At 53.2% G+C, this 23,713-nt stretch overlaps 2 protein-coding genes across 9 annotated transcripts in view; both read right to left on the bottom strand.

Annotated features, from left to right (window-relative positions):
• The window catches only part of Mcf2l (MCF.2 cell line derived transforming sequence like), a 142,131-nt gene extending 132,703 nt beyond the window's left edge, over window positions 1-9,428 (bottom strand). For 5 of the 6 annotated variants that reach the window (XM_060381386.1, XM_021655327.2, XM_021655328.2 and 2 more), the window contains exons 1-2: window positions 9,265-9,395; window positions 3,809-3,978 (exon numbers count right to left, since the gene is read on the bottom strand). In XM_060381386.1, the coding sequence (XP_060237369.1) occupies window positions 3,809-3,974 (166 nt within the window). In that variant the 5' untranslated portion in view covers window positions 3,975-3,978; window positions 9,265-9,395. Of the gene's footprint in view, window positions 1-3,808; window positions 3,979-9,264 lie in introns of all 6 variants that reach the window. The other variant, XM_060381384.1, reaches the window with a different exon arrangement.
• A 5,678-nt stretch (window positions 9,429-15,106) lies between these two features.
• Atp11a (ATPase phospholipid transporting 11A) overlaps window positions 15,107-23,713 on the bottom strand; it is a 110,586-nt gene continuing 101,979 nt past the window's right edge. Inside the window, exons 29-30 of one of the 3 annotated variants that reach the window (XM_060381382.1) lie at window positions 19,933-20,036; window positions 18,774-18,912 (exon numbers count right to left, since the gene is read on the bottom strand). In XM_060381382.1, coding sequence (XP_060237365.1) covers window positions 19,944-20,036 — 93 coding nt within the window. In that variant the 3' untranslated portion in view covers window positions 18,774-18,912; window positions 19,933-19,943. Of the gene's footprint in view, window positions 18,913-19,932; window positions 20,037-22,091; window positions 22,177-23,713 lie in introns of all 3 variants that reach the window. The other 2 variants (XM_060381383.1, XM_060381381.1) reach the window with 2 other exon arrangements.

Below are 23,713 nucleotides of genomic sequence, written 5' to 3'. Positions count from 1 at the left end.
TGGTACCTGGAAGCTCACTGGCACCCTCCCAGACCCTCCATAAGCTCTGGGGGTGTCTACCCAGAAGAGGGCCCCTCTGACTTAGTGTGTGCCTGACCAGAGATGAGATGTTAGGCAGGGAGGGCCTATGCCTGGCTCCCATGAAGGGTTCACCTCAGGCCTCTGGCAGGTGCGGATACAGGGCAGCATTCAGTCTCTACTCCAGGACCTAGATCTTGCCTGCATGGAGTTGTATGTTGGCTACATGAAGGTGTGTGTGTGTGTGTGTGTGTGTGTGTGTGTGTGTGTGTGTGTGTGTTTATCTGTGAGAGACCTTGAACACACTGGGACACTATCTTTCTAGCCCTACTCCAAGGGGCAGCCTTAGACTCCAAGCGAATTCTGACAGAAGTGGCTTCATGTTAGTGCTTGTTTGTTTGTTTTTGAGACAGAATCTCCTGGATTCAGGCTGGCCTTGATTTTTCCATATAGCTGAGAATGACCTTGAACACCTGCCTCCACCTTCCAGCTAGAGGTATCAGATATGAGCTGCAGCCCTGCTTTAAGCACGGAGGGATGAGAGGTGGAATAGGCACGAGGCCCTGACAGTGAGCAGCATCATTCAGGCCAGAACAGAGACCTGCAAAAATGCCAAGAGAGTCATGTCCTGGGATAGGGAGGGCGTGCAAGTAAGGGGGGGCCTACCAATCAGGCGAGCCATGCTGACGGCCCCAGAAAGGAACCTCAGTATTGAGGAAGCTCGGAGGAGCCAGAAGACAGGCGCAGCCGGGCCTTAGAGGGTAAGACAGAGAGACCAGTGAGCTGTGAGGCAGAGCTCAATCCTCAATCCATCCTGGGAGTAGTGCGGCTTCATTCCATGCATGCAAGGAAGAGATTTTCTCCAGAAAAGCCAGCCCTAACCGCATGAAGAAGGAGTTCAGGGAGAATCTCAGGCCAGGGGTCCTTGGGCTGGAGTAACTCCAGCCTCAGCAGAGTCAAAATAGAGCCTCCGTAGCAAGAATAGCCCTATGGTGGGGATGAGCTAACAGCAAAGACTGAGCAATGGAGGAGAGAGGTCCAGAGGCAACTGAGCTAGACTGTGGCCTTCCACAGAGTCACTTTGCACAGGTAGCTGGCTTGAATGGCAGGTGTCTGATGAGCCAGATGGGATCCCTGAAAGGGGCCTCTCCATGGATGCTCTTGAGGCCTCCCGGAGCTGACTGTGAAGGGCAGAGTTTGGGCAAACACCACTATTGTGGTGGTGTGCTGAAATGAAGAAGGCCGAAGGAGCTCCAGATCACCCAGACTGCGGCTGGTGGCAGGAAAACAGGCTTATCAGTGTTTACTCAGCACAGTCCCAACCTTCACTGACCTCAGGGGCAGGAGAGTGCTGACAGGGCATGGACGGCAGACTGGACACAGCAGCCTGTGCACGAGGCTCCTGCCATCAGAACAGCAGCCCTGGTGCTGGGGGCTCAGCCGGTAAGACAGCTTGCGCTATGACCAGTCACCCTGCTACCTATGTCTGGAGACACTCAGGGATGAAAAGCACACCACGTTCAGAACTGATCAGAGTAGCTCCTCAGCGGACAAAGTCCACGAATCCATTTATGTGCAAGTGAGGCCCCGTGCTGGGCCCTCTATGCCCCGGGCTGGACCTCAGCCTTGAACAGACAGCAACTCTGATACATGCTGAGTGACATGATCCAGCCACGAGGTGAAAGCATTCAGTGGGGACATGCGCTTCCCACACAAAAGGTGCAGTGGTGGCTTCCAGGGGCTGGGACTAGGGATGGGGTTTGGGGACATGGGAGCGCTGAAGATGGGGTGTGTGTGTAACGGGAGCATACTTTATGTACTAGATGTTTAAGATGGAAACTGTTGTGTATATTTTGTCACTTCAAAAATGAATGATTTAAAAATACAAGTTTTGACAAACAAGTTACATCACTTCAAAGGGCTTCTAGAATATTCTGGGAAAGGTAACCAGGAAGAGAACAAACATCCCAGGAGCAGTGACCCTGTCAAGGATCTGAGCTCAACTCAGGTTTCAGGTTCTGAATCATGGCCCTTCGCTGAGGAAACAGGAGAGAGTCCGGGCTCTTCTGGTCAGAGCTTATACATAGGTCACCTACAAGGGTCACCACCGAGTGCTATTGCCTGGATCTGGGTCAGGAAGGGCCACATATACAGAGAAGGGAGGAGTCAGCAGTGATGTGAGTCAGGGCTGACATCTGCGGAGTGATGCCCAGTGGCCTGCATGGCTCCCCAAAGCCCAGGGCAGCTGCCGTTGCTGTGCGAAGTGTCAAGCTCAGGGCGCACCATACCCAAGTGCGAGAAAGCCTGAGCCTGAGCTAGGCCTCTGCGCCACAGTTCATGTCTCGTCAACAAACAGGACATATTGTTAGAGTCTCCTGTCAGGGACCTGTAGATAAATGAGCAGGTGTTCAGAGAGGTCAGGTTGGCGTCAACCTGGGACCGACCTGCCAGCTGCTGCCAGAACAGCCTCAACCCAGTACCTGCGAGGCTCTCACAGAGGCTTAGCGAAGGCCAGCGAGTACCAACTGGTGCCAACTGGCACAAGGCTTAGACAGCCAAAGTGGTTTGATCCCTGAAGGACTCATTACAGTCCAGCTAGAATAAACAATGCTAAGGGGGTTCCACCAAACAGTGCCCTCAAGGGTTTCTTGGGGGGCTCCCTTATGCACAGCCCTGTGACCATGGTCAGCCCCTCTCTGACCACCTCTTCTCACATTCTGGGACCAGTCCTTGGGAGAAGCATGAACATGTGGCTCGTGACAAGAAGGCTTGGGTCCTGGTTCCCACTTGGGGTCCCCGTGGAAGCCTGGACTCCAGCGGTTCCCTTAGGACAGGGCAGTCACTGGCACAGAGGGACAGAAGCCACAACACAAGCCACAGACCCTGGCGAGGGTCGCCACATGGAATGCCATCCCTCCTTCAGCTAGGACAGAAAGTATGGCTTATACTACCGGGTCCAGAGAGCCCCAGAGAGCCCCGAGCCATGGTCACCAAGGAAGGCACCATTCCTCAGAAGCTGGCACAAGAACGCTAGGCCTAAACCTTAGAGGGGTTGTCACCACAGACACCCCGAACAAGATACACAGCCCTAGGTGAGGATCCCAGAGGGAGGAGCCTCAGAGCACAGTGCCCAACTGGCCCTGTGAGGCAGGCCAGCTGCCACAAATAGCCAGGGCATGGCCAGGAGATTCAAGGTCTGGTGAGCCTGACGCTTGGTCAGCCATAGAAGCAGACAGCCCTGGAGTCTATACACACTGCTCAGTCTGCTGCGTGCTTTACCTTAGGGGTCAGGACAGGGAGGCCCAGTTCAAAGTGTGCCCACCCAAGGCTCAATCTGCCCCTCCTTTTACACCTCTGACCTTGAAGGCCGGCCAGGGCCATGACTAGTCTACTGCAGTGACTGATCCTGGGAAAAGCCTGGAAGTCTGGGGGTTCACACTATATGGCTCCTATTCTATTCTCCCTGGTAGCAGGGAGCTGGTTTGCATGTTAAGATAAAACATACCAAATTAAAGCAACAGTACTATTTAAAAAAAAAAAAAAAAAGGAAGCAAAGACTACAAATAGTCTCCTTCTGGTGTACTACACTTTATTTAAATCCCAAAGACACACTTCTCATATTCTCTAACCAGAGCCAACCTCTTTTCATGACACCCCAGGTCAACCCTGGGCAACCCTCAGTGCAGCCAGGGACGTGGCCACCCGCTCTGGTGCCCAGTGACTGAGCACCACCGAGGACGTTAGAGTCCTCAACGCAGATCAGAGATCGGCGTGGAGCAGCAGCACCTACCTGGAGCTGTGGCCGTTGCCTCTGCCGCGTCTGGAACAAGCCTGATGCCGTCAGGCACGTCCACCTGGTGGTCAGCCTCCTCCTTCGAGGCCCCATGGCGCTGCTGTGATGGAGGACTGCTTCTGCCGCAGTCCTTGCAGAAGATGAAGCACCAGCAGGCGGACATGAGGCTGCGATGTCAAAGGGAAATGAGGTCAAGTTGCAGGAGGATGGAAGGATTGTTTCCTTGGACAAGAGCAAAGCACTTAGCTACCGTCTTTAGCAATTTACTCTGAGGTAGGAATAAGGTGGGTGAAGTTAAGCTTACTCTCCGAATTTTAACAGCTTGTAGCAGGCTGTCTTGATATTCATTAAAAAAAAAAAAAAAAAAAAAAAAACCCAAACCTTTGCTTATAAATACTGAAACAGGGTTGCACAGGGAAAAACACTACTTACTTCTGTGTAAGAAGGAAAAGGGAGAAAAACTATTCTTTCTCCTTGACATTTAGGTTCTTGTTTCAAGGGCACAAAAGTGCCAGTTCTGTGGCTTTCCAGGTCTGCCCCACTGGCCTAGCAAGCTTTCAAAGCCAGGCTGGTGGCTTTTCAGGTTACTCAAAACATTTTTATATCCTCCAAGCAAAGCAAAGGCTCCGGGGCCAGAACAAACATCACTGTATTCCTCCTCCAGGGCAGATCTGGCAAACACCCTGCTGGTGAAGCTTCTTGGGAAGTGATCTTGAAGGTAAAGAGAAAGCCCCACTGTGTCCAAGGCACCCCCTCCCCCCCCAGTTTCACCTGCCCCCAGGAGGTGCCCCAGGTGACTGCTCACAGGTGTGTGTGGGCTCTCTGGAGCACTTAGCACAGGGCACTCCTTTCTGTGGCTTAATGCCCACGGGCATTCCTGAGAGAAGCGAGAGTGGAACACTTCCAGGTGCGTGATCTCGGTTTCTCCACAGGAAATCTATCTTCCACGGTGCTGCTCTGAGCTCCGGTCCCCCTGCCTCAGGCTACTTCCTTCCCCAAGGAGACTGTCCTGGGCAGGTTGGATGATTAAGATCCCAACTCCAAAATCCCTGCTCAGGGCAGGCGTAGCTTCTCTTCAGAGAAAACCTGCACCAGGTTTTCAGAGGCCTCGCTTTGCTGTGGCCCTGCTGTTTGCCCCTCCTGGGATCTGGCTGCTGTGAGTAGAGATTTTACCCCGATGTCTGGCCCTAGAAATGTGATCCAGGTGTCTAGGGCCTGAGGGCCTCTGTTCACAGTGTGGCCCCTTTTTGTAGGAAGCAGGCTGCCCGGCCAGGGAATGCCCATGGTCCAGTAAGTAGCAATGCTCCCAAACATGGCAGGCATTCTAGCCTCAGGAAGTGTCTAGCCAAGCCTGTGCTCCCTCCCACTTCCCCCTCAGCTCCCAGGGGCCCCGGGTATGGACAGCTGGCCTATCTGCCCTCTGTGGTTACAAATGCTGCCCACGGTATCCTCTGCCACCCTCTGAATGTCTGTCTGTTATGAAGTTTCTTAAGCTGTCCCTGCAATGGACTGGGGACAGGCCTTGGGGGCCAGGGGGTGGGTGCTGCCCATGGTGAGAACAGCACAGGCACAGCACAGCTTTGTGTCACCTGCCTCACCTGCATATGGAGACTGGGGAAGGGCAGAATTCCAAGGGTCGCTGACCCTTGACCAGAGACCTGCTTCTGGGTTCTGTGAACCAAATTATGGCTATTACAAGTAGGACAGGAAATTTCTCTGGTTGAAAAACAAGAACACAAACCCTCTAGTCTTCTAAAGTCTAGTGAAAAGAAGTTTAATCTGTTTTTGGGAGGGGGTATCAGTGTCCCATACTTTGCTGGGGAGAAGCCAGGGTGATGCTGTGTTCATACCTAAGGGTGTCCAAAGTGTGCCAGGGTGCCCCTGCCTCACCGCTGCCCTGGGCCTGTGCTTCTCTTGTCCCTGCTCTACCAACTGAGAGGTTCCTAGACACTTTCTTCAGCAATGGTGAGGAACAGGGCAAGGCTCGGGGTCACTCTGACCCTCTAGGTCATCCCTAGGCCCCAATGGTGGCTGAGTTCCATGTGCCTGCTGCTCAAGGCTCCTGTTCTCCAGCAGCTCCTGGTGTACCATGTGTAAGAACACCTCTGGGGGAGGGGTAAACCTGCCTGAATTGCTCATGATCGGGGAGAGAGGGCGCTTGGGCACAGCAGAAGGGTGGGCAGTGCTGGGTCTCCTGAGGGCTGGGAAACTAGACTTTCCCGGCTGGTGTTGCCCATGGGCACAGAAGGGCAGTCCTGAGGACTGCATCTTTACAGTCCCAAGGTTGACGACCCCAGGCACAGAGTGTCTGCCAGCTTTCAGGTGTTTTGTGAGCACTGTGAGAGGCCAGCCTGGGTGGAAAGGCCTCAGGTCTGCACTCTGGAGCCTCAGTAGGTGCCACGCACACACAAAGGGCAAGAGTAAACCCATCCACAGTTACCAAAAGTCACAAGGTAGCTGGAACTTGGCTAAGTGCAGTGAAGACCCAAGGCAAAGCCCCCTTCCGGATTCACTGGTCTATTGGCCGGTGTCTATTACACACCTGTTGGTGTCTTTGTCAGGGTAACTCCCACCTTCTGGTGGCTGCCACAGAACGCAGCACCAGACAGGACTCAGTGCCAGCACATGCAAAGGAGGCAGGAGCAAGGACAGCTCAGGGCGCAGCCTGGGCTGCCCACACGGAGCGGAAGCAGAGTGCAGGTGGGAGTGCAGAGGTGTGAGTATTCCTTGCATGAGGGCTTCTGGTTCCAGCCTGGCTGCTCAGGATCACTGAGGCCTCCCCCCACCTCCCACCTCCCTCCCCTCCCACCCCCACCTCTGTCTCCTGCATGCAGAGCCTCCCCCATGCTGGCTTGTCTTGACATAGTAACTATGCGAAGGGACATACTCACTGTCCCCATTTCTGCTGTTACTCTCCTGGCAGCTTTGTTTTGGTTTTGCTCTTTATTCCATTGAGATGTTGGTGATGCCCTGCACATCGTCAGTCAGAGTTGCAGACCTTCCCGGTCTGAAATGCGGGCTTTCTGTGGCTGGCACTTTCTTAGATCTCTAAGCATCTGCCCTTTAGGGCTCCAAAGTAACCCTGAACATTCTGGGGGTGGGCTGCTTCCATGGAGCAGACTGTGGCGGCTGCTCTTCATGACTGAGCTAGGGAACTGCCTGTGCTTTTGATACTTGGTTCAAGGTAACTGGTCCTCTTGGGTGTCCGAGGGTACTTGGTATCTGTCATGGTGTGTTCACTGACCTATCAAAGCCCCAAAGTGCTGAAAGCTCCATTTGACAGCCCAGAGGGAGTATCACTGAATCTTCCTAGGCCTGTGGCATCCTGAAGCCATGGGATGACCACAAAGCCCCACCTAGACCCGGGTCCTCTCAAAGACTGAGAGTGAATCAAGGTATTCTGAAGCCATCACTATGCAGGTGGCACAGGTGTGGTGCCCCCCTCCCAAAGAGCCCCAACTTCATGTACCCACATTCTGGGCCTCTTTCCAAGGGGAAAGAGCAGCAGCCTCTTCTGTACCTGAATGCTGGGCCCTGCAGACGAAGGCTCCTATTAGCTCCATAAGATATGGGGCAGACAGGGACCAGCTCGGCAGGGACAGAGACTCAGGCATCCCTAGTCTCACACTGGGAGGAACAGGTGTGCTGTCCTGGTCACCTCTCACCTGAACCAGGAAGGGTAAAGCCAGGGAGTGACACAGAAACAGCTGGGCACACACGGTGTCCTTGTCCTTGTCACCCTCATACTGGTGAGAGCTGCATCTCCGCAGCCTCAGTTGGCACAGCCAGGTCTCTTGTTCCACCCCTTACTCAAGGATCCTCTCTTGGTTTCATATTTCGTCACATTTTGCAGAAATGAAATTAAGTAACCTTCAAGGAAGGGACCTCTGTCCAGAGGTGACTAAGACAACAGGCTTCGTAAGACAGACGTCTGCACTTGGGGACCCTCAAACAGACCTAGGACCTACAAGCAGGGCACAGCCACAGAAGGCCTTCACAGCATGGCAAAGGGACATCTGTCCCCCTTGAGATTCTCAGGCCTCAACCCTCCGTAGGAACTTTTGGGTAACTCTGCAGAGAAGTGATGTCCTAGAGATCTCTACATAATCACACAGAATGAGGGGGTCCTCCGCACTGAGACTTTGTGCACAAGCCTGTAGGCTTCCACGGCCATCCTTGGCTCCTCACATGCTTCACTCTCTGCGAGTCTTTTATGCAAGCCTCTGTTTCTATAGCATTTGGCAAGGTAGCTGGGGCAGGCTTCTGCTGTTTTCCTGAAGTCAGGAAGACGTCTAGACCACACCGGACCTGAGAGTCTGAGTGACCATTTCTCCAGCCTCTCTGCCCAGGCATTGCATGCAGAGCAAGGCGACACGCTAAAATAGAACCTTGCCTTAGCCTGCAGGGCTCTGGAGGCCAGAAAGGTTAACAACAAAGTTAACCTCTTGCTGCAACTGACTGAGGCTGCACTGCGTCTGAGCTTCGAAACCCTCCTCTGAAAGCTCAGGTCTTGAGACCAGCTTTGGGTCAGACAGGCTACAGGGAGACAGTAGGTTAGAAGACCTCCCCAGAGCCCAGCAGCTTGGCCTCCAGGATAGCATCCCACTCTCACCTGGCCAAGTGGTCTGCTTATTGGAAGACAGGAGGAGCATGCACACCCCTCCCCCAGCAGCCAAGGAGAAGGGATGGTACTTTATTTTTGGTGGCTGCCAGGGCCACACATCCTAGGGCCTCCCACGGCCTCCAGGACATCCTGTGGGCAGCTGGCATCTTAACCCTCACCGGCCCATGGCTCTGCAGCTGTTTCTGGTCAGGAATGGCCATGACCGGGAGGCTTCCCAAAAAGCCAGGTGGCACTTGGTCTCCTGCCTCGGGGCCTGAGAGGGTCAAGGGTAGCCATGCCAACAGCCTGATTAAAAAGTAACTCCTAGTGGGAGACTTTGGAGTTAGCAGGGAAAGTGACAGAATTCTTTTTAACCTGCAGCCCAAGCTTCTTTTGGTAAAAAGGCAGAGCAGCGTGGCCCGGCGGTCAGCCGGGGAGAGCCAGGTGCTGTCCGTGTCTACAGCTCCTGTTCTGGACACTGGCCCAATCACTAGGTTGGAAGGAGCTGGAGAGACCTTGGAGGTGGTTCTGAGACTTGCCCAGGGGCGGCAAGAGCCCCGCCTCCTTCAGGTGACACCTTGCCTGCTGTGCGAGGGGATCCCCCCTCCACGTGACACTGGGAGTGTGAGAGGGACCCCAGTCTTAACAGTGGGAACACTTAGGGAGACCCCCTGCTGTGAGCTGGAGCTCCCGCCGGGAGGAGGTGGCATGCTGGGGGAGACCCGGTCCCGAAGCAAAGCGATCCCGACAGCAGTGGCTCTGGGAGGCGAGCTCGGTCCCACTCCCTTCTTCTGCCACCCCCCCTCCCATTCCCGTAACCCCACCTCCTACCCCTCTCTCGGTATCTCACCCCTCCTCTCTCCTCTGTCCCCCGTCGCCCCGACCCCGCGCACACCTGTCTGTGCAGGGGACTGTCTTCTCCGCGTCCGGCGAGCTCACTTGCTCGCAGGTGCCACGCTCCCAGACTCCGCCCGCCGGTCGGTCTGGGGCCACTGAGAAGGAGAGGGAGGAGAAGGGAAGGCGGGAGCGGGAGCAAGGGTGGGGGAGGGGCGGAGGCGCGGAGGACTAAAGCGACCGTTGCATCCGGACAGTGGGAAAGGGATCTCAGGGAGGAGGCGGGGTATGGGCGGGGACTCGGGGGAAGGGGCGAGAGCGGGGTCCTATGGAGGAGGTGGGGCAAGGGCGGGGTCGCAGGAGTGGAAAAAGGGCGGGGTAGGGGCGGGTCTGGAAGCGGGGAGGTGCGTGCAGGCCCTGCTTCGCTCTGTGCTGGGATCTTCTGAACCCAGCCCAAGCTGCACTAAGGTTCACCTGGGCCCCAGCTCCCCACACCTTGCAATCTGCCCTAGGGGTCCTCACCAGCCCTCTCAATTAGACTGCAGGGAAGTTGTGTCCACTGTGACGTCCCAGGTGGCCGGGCTGGGTTTGCCAGTTCTCCCGAGACCCTTCTCTGAGGCTTCCAGGTGGAAGAACTGACGCGGGGGGGGGGGGGGGGGGGGGCTTTGGCTTCCGACATGGTCCGCAGCCTTTCCGGCCTCTGTGTTCTCTGGCATGAGGGTGGAAGAGCGTGCTCTGAGGTCCCGTGAGTTACCTTCACAGAGCCCCAAGGCCACTGCAAACAGCAGATTGCCAGGGGTTGAGCCTAAACCCAGGGGCACTCAGGAACCCCCAGAGAGACCCACACACAGTCAAGCACCTCTGGTCCCAAGGCAAGAAGAGGGGTCAGTCTTCCCACCCCTCACCATATGCTTTCTGAGTGGCACAGACAGGAACTCAGGTCTGTCAGAAAACACCAAAGGAGCCCACTGTCTCAACCTGCATCTGCCAAGGCTCCAGGGCAGGCTTCATTTGTCATCACAAAAGCACTTTTAGAAGGGGGAGTAAAAGCGCCTCGGCTGGGAGGGTAGACCTGGGGAGTCTCTTTGAACAGACAACACCCCTAGAAGAGGGAAGCAAACAGAACAGGAATGGGAAATTGTGGCCCATTTGAGGGGTGACAATGGCTCCGAGCTGAGCTGGGTAGACAAGACCATACTCATCTGGGATTGGAGTGACCACTGAGCAATCCTCTCTTGTGTGGACACGTCATTCTGGGTGGGTTCTTGTGCCAGTTTTAGCACTCTGCCCCATTCAGAAGGGGACACTGGCCAGCCCTGCCCTGAATGCATGAGCTAGTCCTGGTACAGGCTGGTAGAGTGGGGAAAGGATTTGGGGAGCAGAGAGAACCCATCGGATGAGGAGGAAAGGAGGCCGGTGGGGGGAGGGGGACAGCTGGGGAAGGAGTTCTATAAAGAACACTTTACTTTTTTTTTTTTTTAACTTTCTTATATTTAGATTCTTTAAAAGACTTTCCTTTAAATTGTTTCATGTGCATGGATGTTTTGCCTGCTCCTATGCCTCATGTGCATGACTGTTTTGCCTGCACCTATGCCTCATGTGCATGGAGGTCCTGCATGTATAGCTGGGTACCTTGAGTGCTGGTGTGCAGGGAGGGCAGAGGAGCATGTAGGATCCTGTGCAGCTGGAGTTACAGATGGTTGTAAGCTGCCATATGGGTGCTGGGAATTGAACCTGGGTCCTCTGGCAGAGCAAGCAGTGCTCTTAACCACTGAGCTACCTCTCCAGGCCTCTAATGGTGATTTGCTTCAGTTAGCCAGGGAGGAGGAGACTGTACTGACTGCCAAGAGCTACAGAGAGGCAGACCTGGGATTTGCTTCCTGAAGGCTCTGTACCCTAAAAGGTCAGATTGGACCTGCATGAAGCATGTTCTCTCTTTCTCCCTCTTTCCCTCTGTCCCTTTCTCTGTTAAAAAAAATTCTCTCTCTCTCTCTCTCTCTCTCTCTCTCTCTCTCTCTCTCTGTGTGTGTGTGTGTGTGTGTGTGTGTGTGCAAGTGCCAAAATACACATGCAGGGGTCAGAGGACAGCTTGTGGGAATCTGATCTCTGATTCCACTGTCTAGGTTCCGGGGTCAAACTTGGGTCATTAGGCTTGATATAGCAAGTGTCCTTACCCATTGAGCCATCCAACAGTCTCTGCATAAAAAAGGCCAAGTTCCTGTTTCCCATGATGGCATCAAAGATCTTCTGTACACAGCTGCTATGACTGTCATTTAGTGGAGCAATAAAAGTCCATAAAAGTGTAAAAGGAACAGTCCCCCTGCATAGAGTTTTTGCAGGACTCATGAACAAGTGTCCTCACAGGTGCAGACCCAGAAGTGGCCAGTGCCATAGCCATGATACCCTGCTTCCTCCCCCGCCCCCACACAGGTGGCATCGTGCAGGTGGCAGGCACCCATCCTAGGACTAATGACAACACTATGAAATGTGCCCTGCCACCGTGCAAGCACCCCTTGGCAACCAGAAAACTGTCTCTCAGCTGCCTAAATGTGAACAGCACAGCCCTGGCCAGACCCGCCAACCACAAGGTGGGTCACACCAGAGCAGAGCACGAAGACCGTCTGCTTCAGGAGGCTGGCTGAGAGTAATCTTTCCGCCATTCAGAATGAGGCAGATTGGGTCTCAGGAGAGGCAGCAGAGGACAAAGCCCATCCACCCCATCATACATCGCAGCAGCACCCTGCTGGTGTCAGGCTTGTTAGCTGGGTAAGCCTTTGTGCCTGGCAGCTTCAAGAGCCCCTGGAGCCCCCAGTAAGACACAGGAAATTAGCATCACAAAGGAAGGGGAAGGCAGGAAGCTCAGGAGATCAAGTCAGTTCAGGGATTCTTGGAGAGAGAGAGAGAGAGAGAGAGAGAGAGAGAGAGAGAGAGAGAGAGAGTAAGCTTGGTTAACGTTGCAGACAATAGCCAGTGGAAAGGGTCAGCTTGAGAGAGAGAGAGAGAGAGAGAACGAGAATGCGTAAGCTTGGTTACCGTTGCAGACAATAGCCAGTGGAAAGGGTCAGCTTGTAGTCTGATGACTCTCCAAGCAAAGGAAGTCCCAGGAGGCTTGCTGTGGCATTCACTGACCAAGCCCCTGGCTTTTCCCATGGGGCATAAAGCAGGTACAGCAGCCCCTGAGTAGGCTGCAACCAGCTCAGCAGAACGGCTTTGTGCAAAGATCAGGAGCAGCAGAGAGAACAGCAGGAAGGCTTAAAGATGGCCCAGCTTGCAGATGGGGACAGGGGTCAGTGGATTTGGGCTTTTGGATACCATCAGGTTATACCGTTGTTTGTTTTTTGTGGACTCTCACTTCAAGATTGCTCCTTCTCATAGCAGAAAGCTCTCCAAAGAAGGTAAGGTGTTCTGGTTTGGCCTGGTTGTTGCCAGCGGGCCTGGACAGGGTTGTCTGGCCTGCTATTTGCTATGTAGACCAGGCAGCCTTTGAATTCAGAGATCCCCCTGGCCCTGCCTGAGGGGATGTGCCACCACATCCAGCTCATGAGATACACCTTTAAGGTGTGACACTATCATGGGGCTAGGTCCAGCGCAGTCGGACTGGAGCCTCACAGGACACAGGCCAAGGACGATGCCAGTTGACAAGAGGCAGGGCTCAGGATGGATTTCCCAAGCAGGAATGGGGTTGATGCACAGGCCCTCGGGCTTCCGTCCTCCTGGACTGTGAGGGTAAATTCTTCTCAGAGTTTGCTCTGGGTCAGCAGTCCTGCAGTGCAGTGAACAGGCGCCCCGTGTGATGCAACTCCTCCACCCACGCTCCCCACGATCTCTTCCCGAGGAAGAGGGTGTCCTGTGCCACGCACAGGAAAAGTCAGTTGTGAGAGGAAGAACGGAACTCTCCAGCTAAGGGCTTTATGAAAGAAAATGGGTAACCCAAAAGGGGTTCCAGGGTTTGACAAACCCCAGGGCCCCCAAAAGAACCCAGGCTGGATCAGGGATCAGAGAAGCCCCAGTGGACACACAGGACACCTGGTCTTGGTCTGCCTTGACTCTGTGGAATTCCCATCCACTATCCTCACTTTGCATTTATTTATTTACTGCTCAACTCTAGGTGAGACAGCTAAGTGTGGTGTTGGATGTTCTGATGTGTGATGAGGAAGCTGAGGCCCCAGTGGTCAGGAGAGCTGGGCAGAGCAGAGGCAGGACACTGGCCCAGTCACTTGTGAATCCTACATCCCCCACTCTAGCTTCCAACCCACTGAGGGCAAGAGCCAAAGTTACCATCTGATGGCCTGTATCAGGTGGTCAAAGTTAGAGATGCTTGCTCAGGGACCACGTCTGAAGGGAAGGTTGGGATGGCACCAAGAGCTTCTCAGTTACAAGACTGCTAGTAGGTGGAGAACCCAGAGGGACTTTCTGGGTACACCCAGCCTCCAAGGTAGGAAATCAGTATGCTAGTCTCACTTTACCAGGCAGGGATGTGAGTGCATATTTGGGCTTTGGGTACTCAGCTCTGCAAAGCATCTCCGGGTCCTCCCTCTGGTCCACAGACACATAGGTCTGGCCAAGCTGCTACAAAGTCCCACAAGTTCAGGACTGTGATCTGCATGGACACTGTGAACCACTCAGATAGCCAGTGTGTTGTTTAAGTAGGCACAGCTCCCACAGATTCATATATTTCAATGCGTGGCCCATTTGTGGTAGAAGGTGTGGCCTTGTTGGAGGATCGTGTCATTGTGGGGTGGGCTTTGAGGTCTCCGATCTCAATCTCCTCCCAGTGTGGCACACTGTCCCTTTCTGCTACCTGAGGTCAAGATGTTGAACTCTGCTCCTCCAGCACCATGTCTGCCTGCACACCGCCATGCTTCCCACCATGACAATGGGCTGAACCTCTAAAACTCTGAGCCAGCCCCAATTAAGTATTTGCCTTTATTAAGAGTTGCCTTGGTCATGGTGTCTCTTCAGAACATTAAAACCCTAATTAGGACCACCAGGAGCCAAGTATTCAGCAGGAACCGATCATCAGCACATCATACCAAAGGCTGACGATTACTCTTACTAGAACCCAGTTAAGTGGATTTGGATTCCGTGGTCACTCCCAGTTCCTAGGGAATCTGCTCTGAAGGCTCAGGTGTGAGCTAGGACGCAGGTGCCCAGCAAAGGAGCCCAGTATCTGTATGTTCTACACCTGATGTGCCAGCATCCGGGACATCCAGCTGCAGAGGGTGCAAGGGCCAGGAGCAGGCAGACAGTGAAGGGCCTAGACTCGGGGGCCTTCTGGAGGCTCCTCACATAGCAGCCAGAATCTGCCACGACTGGGAGCAGAGGGTAAACTGCCTGAGGGTGACGTTGGGGCTGGTGAGGCCCAAGTTTGACAGAGATAAAGGAGAAGGGAGGTATCCCAGAGATGAGGCACAAGATTAGAGGGTCTAGTGAGGAAGACTATGCTCCCGGGACTCTGACTAGACGCTTCTTGTTCTAGGTGGACACAACAGGAACCTCAGGCTCGGACCAGGGCTCTCACAGTGTAGCTTTGCATTCAGCCTTCAGAGGGACCCCAAATGCTCAGGGTAGAACTGAGCACAGACGGGACAGACACTACCCTGTCTCTCCCTCGGGGAAGCTAAGAGTCTGCTTCCGACAACACACACACAATGTGACCCTGACATGTGTGCCTGAGGTTCAACCATGGATTGTTAGCAGGAAGTGTGTGTGCAACTGATGCAATACCACACACGTTTGTGAGAAAACAGAGGCGCTTCTTTTCGGTTGCTGGGTGCGAACAGAAGCCTCCTATGCAAAAGCCCAGCGTGTCAGGACTGCCTACAGAAATCACAGGCAAAACCAGCAGCACAGTCAACCTCACGAGATGTTATCCGGTTTAATTCACAACTTAGTTTTTCAAAACAAGTCACTGGACTCTCAGTTAAACATTCGTGTTGGAGAATGACATGTTTAATGTACTTACTATACTTGACAATTTAAAATAAATCCCAGTACTGATGACAATGACAGCTACAGATAACCATTCATGTTAAATACATCTTTGATTCTCTCTTATTCATACATTACATAGTAGATGGACATTGTAAGTGGTAATGCAGACACACATGATTTTAAGTCAGACAATATATGCATATTAAAATTCTGTATCTCCTGATAAGGTAAAAATAAAGCTATATAAATTGATAGACATTTTTCTGCAAAATTAGAATCACACTTTTGTAATACTTCCAACATACATATCTTTATTAAAGCTTCGTTCAGAGCAATATTAGAACCACTCTCATTTCCAGTCACCTGTCTAACTTTTCAAACAGAAAGATTGCATTCGCCAGGTGACATTTCCTGTTTTTTTCAGTCATGGGCAACTTCCAAAAGAAATGCAGAACACAAGGGCCTGCTGCTCTGTGGCATTGCCAATGAATTATGCCAAGGTGACATAAATGTGGATGAGTGAGTCCAGTACCAGTCAGCGCAGACACACCTTGAACGTGGGGGTTCAGAGGCCCAGGCTGGAGCTTCCTCCGGACCACCAGACACCTGGCTGATGCTCAGCGGCTTGGGTGACCATGATGGCACACTCAAGACATTCGGCAGCTGATCCTGGGACATGTGCTCAGTAAGGACACTCAAAGCTACCCTGTTCTAGCCTCAGCTGAGCCATCCTCCCGTCCAGGAGCTCCGTGGATGGGGGCTTTGGTCTGCTTGCACTCAGGAATGGATTGCTGGGATTCGGGAACAATGTTTTCCTAGCTAGGATGCGGCAGCAGTAGGCACCTGTGCTCAGGATGGCATGCAGCTTTGGTTAGCCTGGATCCTGCTTGCTGAGGGAGGAAGGGGAGGTCCTGACTGAGAAGCACACTTCCCTAGGAGAGGAAGAGCTCAGTCCAGCACTGCAATGTCATCCACACAACCCACATGGGAGCCAAGCCCAAGCACCCCTTTTTAGGGTGTGTGTGTGTGTGTGTGTGTGTGTGTGTGTGTATGTGTATGTGTGAAAGGACCCGAATGCCCCAGAGGGCAACATCTTTGTATCTCTGCACAGGGCTGTCAGAAAGGAGGCTGCTACATGGGCTAGGAGAATGCACATGTGTGTTTGTATGTACACATATGTGTACATGTTTATACGTGCCTGTACATGGCCATGAGTGTGTATGTGGATCAGAAAGTAAGAGAACACATGTCCAGCCAGGCCTCCTGGTATATATGTGAGACAGATTGCTTGCAGGGGACAGAGCCATGAATTCTGGCCAATGTAGTAAGTCACAGATGTTTTCATGTTCAATGCAATTAAGAAAAAAATTGCTTAATTTGGGTTGAAGTTACTTGCTCACATTTGGTCTCCGTCTCTCCATTTCACCTGCACCCTTGTCTATTTCAAATTCTTAGGCAACTTCATTTGCTAATTTCCTAAGGATAATTTTAAAAGACATTGGAGTGTGCATAAAGTCTGGGGCGTTCCTATGTAAACTTCGGCTTCTGGAAGGGGAGTGTAAGAGAGTCCCCACACCCAGAAAGGGCTGCAGAATGTGCAGCCTGAAGGAAGAATATTCTGTGTTTAAGGCTGAAGGATGGAAATAAAACAAAAACAAAAACAAAATAGAAACCATGAAATTACAAAGGACTGTGACAAAACAAGAAGAGAAGATGGTTTTGCCCTCGGCATGCCCTTCAGCCGGTCAGTCTCCAGAAACACCAAGGAACAAAGAGGCACAGAGGAGAACCAAAGCTCACTGTCAGATACTAAAACGCTTCAGCCGGAACGCTCACCAGCATTTAAAGTGGCCAAAATTCTTAAACTTAATAAGTGAAAGCTCTAAAAACATACTGAAAAATCAGAAGGTACATCAACAAATGAGTAAGAGGTATAGAAACAGCTATGAAAATACTTCAGTGCAAAGGCAATTTTAAGATCCCTAAAAAATACATTACAAATAATTTGTTAACTAAACACACAGAGAATCTGCCCCTCCCACAGGTATATTTGTACCCGTACTGGGTTCTTAAAAAGGGCTGTAAAAATGCACACACCACTATTTAAGGGCTAGTGTGGACAGGGGCTCCGGTCCTGGGCTGACACATGGCGATGCAGGTGGGGGAATGGGCATGAGGGTGTGTGGAGGCACAGACAGCCTTTAGCAGAGCTGCACACCGTCTGTTCGTGCTCAAGGCCACTCCCCCTCTCTTTGGTGTGGTGTTTATGTTACCCAACCTCCCCCACTGCCAGGTCTAATAACTGCTCCTGCCCTCGGCTGGTCCTCCAGTTCAAGCACAGTTCATAAGGAAACCTTGTGTAATCATGTTACAAAATTTGTGCTTCCCAGGATATAGAGGCTTTCACGTGCCCGAGACCCTCGATGTGGCTCCAGGCCTACCACATGGCTCCACAGGGATGGTGATGGCTTTCTCCCAGGCTCTGGCTGGCACCTTCTGCAAGGCTGCATCTCACTGCTACATCTTCTCTAAGTTAGGTCCCTTACAGCTGTCGAACGCTCTGCTAGAAACAGAAATGCCAGTGTGGGAAGCCGCAGGGATTCACAGTACAGCGGCCTCCTGATGGCCTGTCCACTCAAAGTAAAGTCCTGAATGGAATTTGTGGCACCAGTGGGAGGCAGGCTGAGCAGCAGACTAGAACGGATGAGTCCACCACAGCCCAGATAACTCTTGGTGTGGGGCTCACCTGGGTGAGATAAATACCTGCCTGGATGCCCCAAACCTCCACCTTCTCCAGCACCTCTGGAACAAATGTTTTCCAATAAGGTAAACTGACATCATTCTAGGATGTGGTGGAGATCACTACACTCCGGAGAGACTTGGCCAACAGTGTGACTTATTCACATACATAAACGTCATCTTCCACAGGCAGCCGATGACAGGAAGGGGACACTGACACCTTCAAAACTCTGATGTGCAGGGTCAGTATCTCAGCAAACAGACTCACACATGGTCTAGGGAAATGGCTTTGTGAGGGGACAGTGAACATGAGCACAGCAAGGCCACAGGTCCAGGAGACACACACACTTGGTGTCTGAAACAGCCGCTTCCCTAGTGGGAAGTGTGGATGGTTTACAAAGGAAACACGTGGTCAGGAACATCAGGAGGCAACAGGAGCCAAGCCTATGTGCTCTGCACCAGGCTGTGGACAAAGGGACAGGGTCTTCTCCTCGGGTGACAGCAGAGGACGACAACAGCAGAAGGGTAGATGCTTGGGCCTGGCAAGGCCAGCCTCACAGCCACAATGCTTAAGAGGAGACCAGGCTTAGTGTCCTTTCCCATAGCCCAGCTGGACATGTGGTCACCAGGCCTGCAACAACGATGTCTGTCGCGCACGCTCCAGATTGCAGTGTGCTGTGCCTGAGTTAGTGGCCTGGGATCCTACCCTCAAGGAGGGACAGGCGCAGGCACCCCAGACACAGCTCTCAGAGGCCGGGACAGAGGGGCTGTCTGTCCGTCAAGTGGGTGTTTCCAGGCTGGACCTACAGCACCCATACCTCGTGCTGAGGGGAGGGAGCACAGCGTACTTTTCGCTCTCCCACCTCGAGCACACTACTCTCCCAGAGGGGGAGCTGCATTGGGCAGCCAAGGGTCTGGTGCCCTGAGCACCCCAGCTCTGCGAAGAGGCCAGAGGGGTGAATTCTGAAACGCTGTCCCGAAGTTGTATGCTCTGCCAAAAGAACAGAAGGCCCCATCAGTCACAAAGCCTGTCTGAGGGACCCGTAGCTTTACCAGCCTACCTCAGACCACTCTATCAACCCAGGAGACAGCTAAGTGGGCCCATCCCCTGGGAAGCGTGCCTTCAGGTCTGGGAACAAACACCCTGTTTTAGTGTCAACAGGGGGACCATACCACATGGTCAACATAGGGGACAACACAGGAGGGCAGGGGCAAAGTGCAGAACATCTGAGCTTCTTCCCTGTCACCATTGGCAAGTGCAGTGACCACTCAAAGGCCCCAGGAAGAAGACAGGGCTCCCCGGTGCAGGTTAGTATGTCCTAGCCTGACAGGGACTGGGGTCAGTATCATGCTGAACACACCAAGCCATCATGCCCTCAGCCTACAGTTACCAGACAGAAGTGGCCTGTGCCGCCTCTCAGAAAAGACCACAGCGTGCACAAGCAGCTGGGAGGGAGGGGCAAGGGGCTGCACAGTGCAGATCTGCTCTCCTGGTGACGAGCCCGCTTTTACACTTCCAGGAGACTACCTCTAGATGAGGCTGCATCACAGATACTGTGGGGGCCTCAGAGCCCCAGGGCTGTCCAGACCCAGTCCTGTGCTCCACTAATGGCTTCGGTTGGATACTAAATGGGCTCATGTCCTGTGCAGCTATGTGAGACTCTACTCCCAATTTCAAGACAGGATTATCTCAAGTAGCTTTTATGTGAAGCTGTGTCTATCACAGGGAAAGGGCCAGCTTGTCAGGCAGCACTGGGCACAGCACACTGACCATGTCACTTGTACGTATACACATGAATTTAACGTTCCCCCTATGTGCTTAGCTCACCTCTCAGCTGGGCCACTTACCTGTGTGTATGTGTGTGTATGTGTAAAAATGGTAAAGTTTGTTTTCAGAACAAATCACTCACTTAAAAAAAAATGACAACACAGCAAAACTTTGGAGGAAGAACAGACAATCCAAGAGTCACAGCACACCGGCTTAGCGCCCAGTGGGCAGCCATACCGTTACCTAGCGTTGGGCTAGACCCGTCTTGGCTGCGGGAAGAAGTCCTTCAGCAGGGGCCTGCTGCTGTTCGAGGTGGCGTCGGCCAATGCTTTGAGTCTGGTGCTCTGCTGCAAGGCGAGGAAAGACACTGAGCTGCTGCCCACACGGAAGCCAGCGAAGGAGGCCAGCACTGCGCCCTGGCTGCTGCAGGCCTAGGGCCTGCCCACAGTGACCTACGCCATCCATCCCCACACTCTCAAACACGCAGGCCATGCGCTCCACTTGCAGGCTCTGCACATATCAGTCATCATGGCATCCAGGCAGCCAGCACTGGCTCCCGGGGCTGCCCGTCCACAGGGTGCACAAAGACCCCTCTAGGGGGACAGATGGCCCTGAACAGCTTCATTCGAGGAAGAAGTGGCAAGGTAAAAGGGAAGGAAGTCCTAACAAGTTCTTGCTCCTGACATAGAGGGTACGTCCAGAATCGCAAAGTTCTGTGTCCTGTCACAGGGCACCTGTGTGTCGCTTCCTCTGCAGAGCCACTGGCACCTGAGCAGTGGTATCTGTACGACCTGCCTGGCAGACCAGACATTCATTCCTGAAGACCGTTGGCTCCTGGCCTGGCATTTCCCACTCCTCATGCACCAGTTCCTCAGTGCTGAGGAAGGAGGGAGCTTTCAGAGTTGAAGGAGTACAAGGCTGGATGGCAGAAGAGCAGGTGGGACTGGCCAGTGTCCAGTAAGAAGTAGCCAGAGGGTGGTGCCGTTGCCCACACAGGCACAGAGGTGGGCAGGCAGGCTGCTGCAAGTGTGTGGACGCAGAGACTGGTGCGAAGACACCCACAGTGTTATATATACAAGTTGATATATATAACATGCCCAGTGTCCGTCACGCTTGCCTTGTACTAGGAACAGGTTGAAAACGATCCCCAGGTGTCTGAAGTCCGCCCCGCCGAGGCCTGCGGAACGTCTGTTCCTCCAAAGCTTTGCAGCAGTAGTGTCTGCTGTGCCTGAAGTGCGGTGGCAGGGCCTGTGTGCATGTGTGGTCTGCTGTGACGCCTGGGGCTGAGGCCCAGGCCACAGGAGACAGGAGCCCAGGGCTGTCTCCCCAGCGCTGGAGTCTGCACAGGCTCAAGAGACTCAGTACTTAGGAAGCTCCGTTAACAGCCAACAGTGTTTGCAGCCTGAGTTGGAGCATGTAATGTTTTACAAAGTCCTTGTGACATTCTAATCTTCCTTAACGTTCCGTCCAAAGTGTTTTTGAGAGTGTAAAACAGCAGCTGGAATGATGTAATTTACTTTAACGAGTTCTTATGACACTAAGTTGGAAACACTTTGATTGCCATTATTTCAAAATGTGTCATCTTGCTAACTATGGTGTTTAAGATACATGGGGAGGTAGCTACTTCTTCTGCTCTGGGTGGTTCTTAGGCATACGCCCCGCTGAGGCAGGCACTCCTCCAAAGCTCACGGATGGAGCAAATGTAGGTGTCATAAAAATTCAGCCCAGATTCCACAGCACTGTGTGCTGCTGCTGTGTCCTGACTTCTCAGCTGAGGAGCAGGGACTGGCTATAGCAGCCACCAAGGAAAAGGGTCCTAGGGCGGAGCTCTATGCTGCCACAGTAGCTGTTAAAAGCAGCACATCCTGGGGTTTTCTAAAAAGAGGTCCTTATTTTGAAAGGTAGAACAGGGATCTGGTAGGTAGAGGCCTCCACCTCAAGATGTCTCAGGGGTCTTGCACAGAACTCTCTCCTGGCATTCCTCAGTTCCCATACTAAAGAGTGGGACCCCAGAGGTGAGCATGTGGAAAGAAGTCTCAATTCCTACCACCATGGCTGTAGAGAACAGGGCCATGCTAAGGTCATTTTGCTCAAGCTGGTCTGACTACGTGTGTGACCGGCCTGACTGTCAGGTGCTTTGGGGCTGAGCACCTGTGTCAAGCAATGGTGTGAGCTCTGGACCCCAGGATGGACACAGAGAGCTGCCAAGAGCCTCTGCTAGAGGAAGACAAAGCCCATCATTAGTGCTCCCCTCATGGGTGGCGTACTGTCCCCGTGTTACCTGACAGGTGATTGTGATGAGTGACAATAGCAGGGAGTGTGGTGGGTGGCCTCAACACTAAGCTCTTCCCACCTGGTCCTGTGGCCATCACCCCAACATGCAAGAAGGTAGAGATGGTCACCTGTTGGTCAGAAACTCAGACCACTGGCGGTCTGGGAAAGCATAAAGACGGTGGGCTGCTCAACAGAAAGGCACTTGTTCCTGGCCTGCAGGCCGCAGTCCGGAGGCCACGCACGCGGAGTATTTGAACAAGTAGTGGTTATTTAGGCAAAGCAGTGGAGGGTAAGGGAGGCAGGAGAGAGAGACAAGAGGTAAGTTGGTTATAGGCAAACATCCTAGCACACAGTTACCACCACTGCCCAAGCTGCGGGGTGCCGCCAGGCCAGGGCCCACTGGCCCATTCCTTCCTACCCAGGCCCACACCTGGCTCCTCCAAGCTCTATGCCTCCTGCACTACAACTGGGGACAGTCTGTAGTAAAGATGTGTCTTAAAGGCTTCAGATCTCACCCCAGCAGTGGGAGTTTCTCCACGAATGGAGGCGATGGGATAGTTCCCTCAGCCTTTCCCTCCTACCTTCCAAGGCCACTCCAGAAAATTCCCACAGTGGAAGCCACAACTACTGTCATAGCAAATCTCAGCAGTCCTGCAGGGAGCTGGCCTTGCTAGCTGCAGAGCTGAACTCTTTGCTCAAATGCATCCAGCCAAACACCTGAACAGCCAGCCCATCAGCATCTGGGCATCAGGTACGATGTGCCTTTGTGACGGCAGCTATGCTATGGCCAGGGGACGGAGAGCCACCCTGAGGCAAGCTTCTACGCACAGTGCTGTCATGAGCAAGTGTCCCCATGTCCCAAGTGTCAAGATACTGCCTTGAACATGTGTTTCCATATATCCCCATGCGCAGGGAGTGGTAATGGGTAGTGCTTCACAGAGAATTCGTATTCATTCCATCCCTGTACATGGGCTGTTGTCATGAACATGGCATCTCTCATAAGGCATTCTGAAGAACATGCACCATGGCCACTGTATCCCTGGGTGCAGGGAACCTTTATGACCATGTATATCCACTGTGTCTCTGTCTTAGGAAGCCGAGTCTCTACTGTGACCCTGGACACGTCAGCCTTGGAGCTGTACCACTGAACGCTTTAGGCTTGTGTGAAAGATGGTGGCTGGGACAGCCTTCTCATTGCCCATGGGAATGGCTGCTGGCTAGGGACAATGAATGTCACTCCAATGGACACCAAAGAAGCTGACACTGATAGCTCCGGGACCAATTGCTGTGGGGTGTGTGTGTGTGTGTGTGTGTGTGTGTGTCTTCCTTTCCTGTTGTTGCTTATGCTGTGAGCTGAGGGGGTCCCCAAGCTTTACAGCTACCCCCGCCTGGTGTCATGTTGTGGCAAGGTACTAACTTGAGACTGCCCACAGCAACACTGAGTGAACATGTCCACTCCCATGCGCACAGGGAGGGTTAGGAGTTCTAACGGCAGTTTATCAACTGTGGAAGGAGGCATAAAGCAGGGAAGAGCTGGTGGCATAAAGTCCCAAGAAGAGAGCCGACCTGAAGGTGGGAACGCTGAGGTGGAACCACACCGACCCCAGGCGGGGATGCCTGCTTCCCAGTCCAAACATGGCCAGCTCTAGACTCAAGTTCCACACGTGGGTGGTAGGTACAGCCAGGTAATGAGGGACCTATACCCCCATCTTGGCTCCTTACTGCTTTCCCTCTGTGGGAGCTGTGTGGC

This window comes from Meriones unguiculatus, chromosome 4 (genome assembly GCF_030254825.1).
Source record: "Meriones unguiculatus strain TT.TT164.6M chromosome 4, Bangor_MerUng_6.1, whole genome shotgun sequence".
NCBI lineage: Eukaryota > Metazoa > Chordata > Mammalia > Rodentia > Muridae > Meriones > Meriones unguiculatus.
Note: the sequence above shows the minus strand (reverse complement) of the source record. Positions and strands in the feature narration are given on the sequence as shown.